We start from the raw sequence: 1,008 nt of genomic DNA on the forward strand, positions 1-1,008 counted from the left end.
TCTGTGCTCTCAGGCGTCGCATCCATCGGCTTGGCGTGGCTGTGGTTCAAGTGGCGTGCGAACTACGTCTGGGTGCATCAACACATCATCATGTAAGACGCCGTGCTTGACCAGGTTCCGCGCGCGTCGACACTCACAAAGCTGTAGTCCGACGTTGGTCAACTCGCTCATCGGGTTTCTGTCGACCATCTTAAACATATACACGGTACACGGGGGTCAATGGTCTGCGACGTCGATAGCTACCACAACCGTCACCGGCTGGTGGCTGGTCGTATCTTGCGTTTTGTGCGGCGTCTACCAATATTTACTAGATGGACTACGTCGCAAGACGGAATGATGGCTCGGAAGACGTTGTCGGGAGCTGGTCTTTCAATTTCTTTTTCCCAGTTCATTCGAAAATTGGTGTTATGTTTCCTTCGAGAAAGAGCAGATGTACAGTCATTTGGCGCATGCATAGCATTGTTTCTAGCCGTGCTCAGATGTAAAATAACTCAGATGTTGAATACTACGATGTTTATTGGCTTCGCCTGGAATACTGTACGTACAAGCGGATCCCTACATCTCTGTTACTCTTCTCTGCGGCACAACATTGGATTCTACCCAACTTGGCTCTGCCTACATCGAAACATTGCATTCCCCTGTGAAATGATATTGTACATACGAGTATCATGCTGAAAGCGCCTGTCTTTATGACAGTAGGCGATCGTCAAATGTGCGATGGCGTTTGAAACATCTGTCCATGCAGCCCACATGGCGGAGGGCAACGCTACAAGCTGCGTCGTGGAGCCAGACTAGTCGTCGACTGTGTGAAGCAACAACATCTCGTTCCAGAGCTCGACTCTTCCCGTGAACGTTGCATAACGCCAAAATCTGCTCTCCACGGGTATACTTATACACCATCAAACACTTGCGAAGATGCCAGATCGTTTGTAGAACACATCAAAGCAAGCGTGATGAAATCCAACAGAAAGACCCAGATCGCCATCTTTTCCAATGGTTACAACGCCT

At 49.1% G+C, this 1,008-nt stretch overlaps 1 protein-coding gene across 1 annotated transcript; it reads left to right on the forward strand.

Moving 5' to 3' along the window:
• Positions 1-337, forward strand: CTAM01_17400 (uncharacterized protein; the record flags this gene model as incomplete). Its single annotated transcript, XM_060533384.1, has 2 exons — positions 1-92; positions 148-337. Coding segments are annotated over 2 exons (282 nt in total), but the record flags the coding sequence as incomplete, so codon positions are not given.
• Positions 338-1,008: the final 671 nt, after the last annotated feature.

The sequence above is a fragment of the Colletotrichum tamarilloi genome (genome assembly GCF_030869305.1).
Source record: "Colletotrichum tamarilloi strain Tom-12 chromosome Unknown Scaffold_603.1, whole genome shotgun sequence".
In the NCBI taxonomy this organism is placed as follows: Eukaryota; Fungi; Ascomycota; class Sordariomycetes; order Glomerellales; family Glomerellaceae; genus Colletotrichum; species Colletotrichum tamarilloi.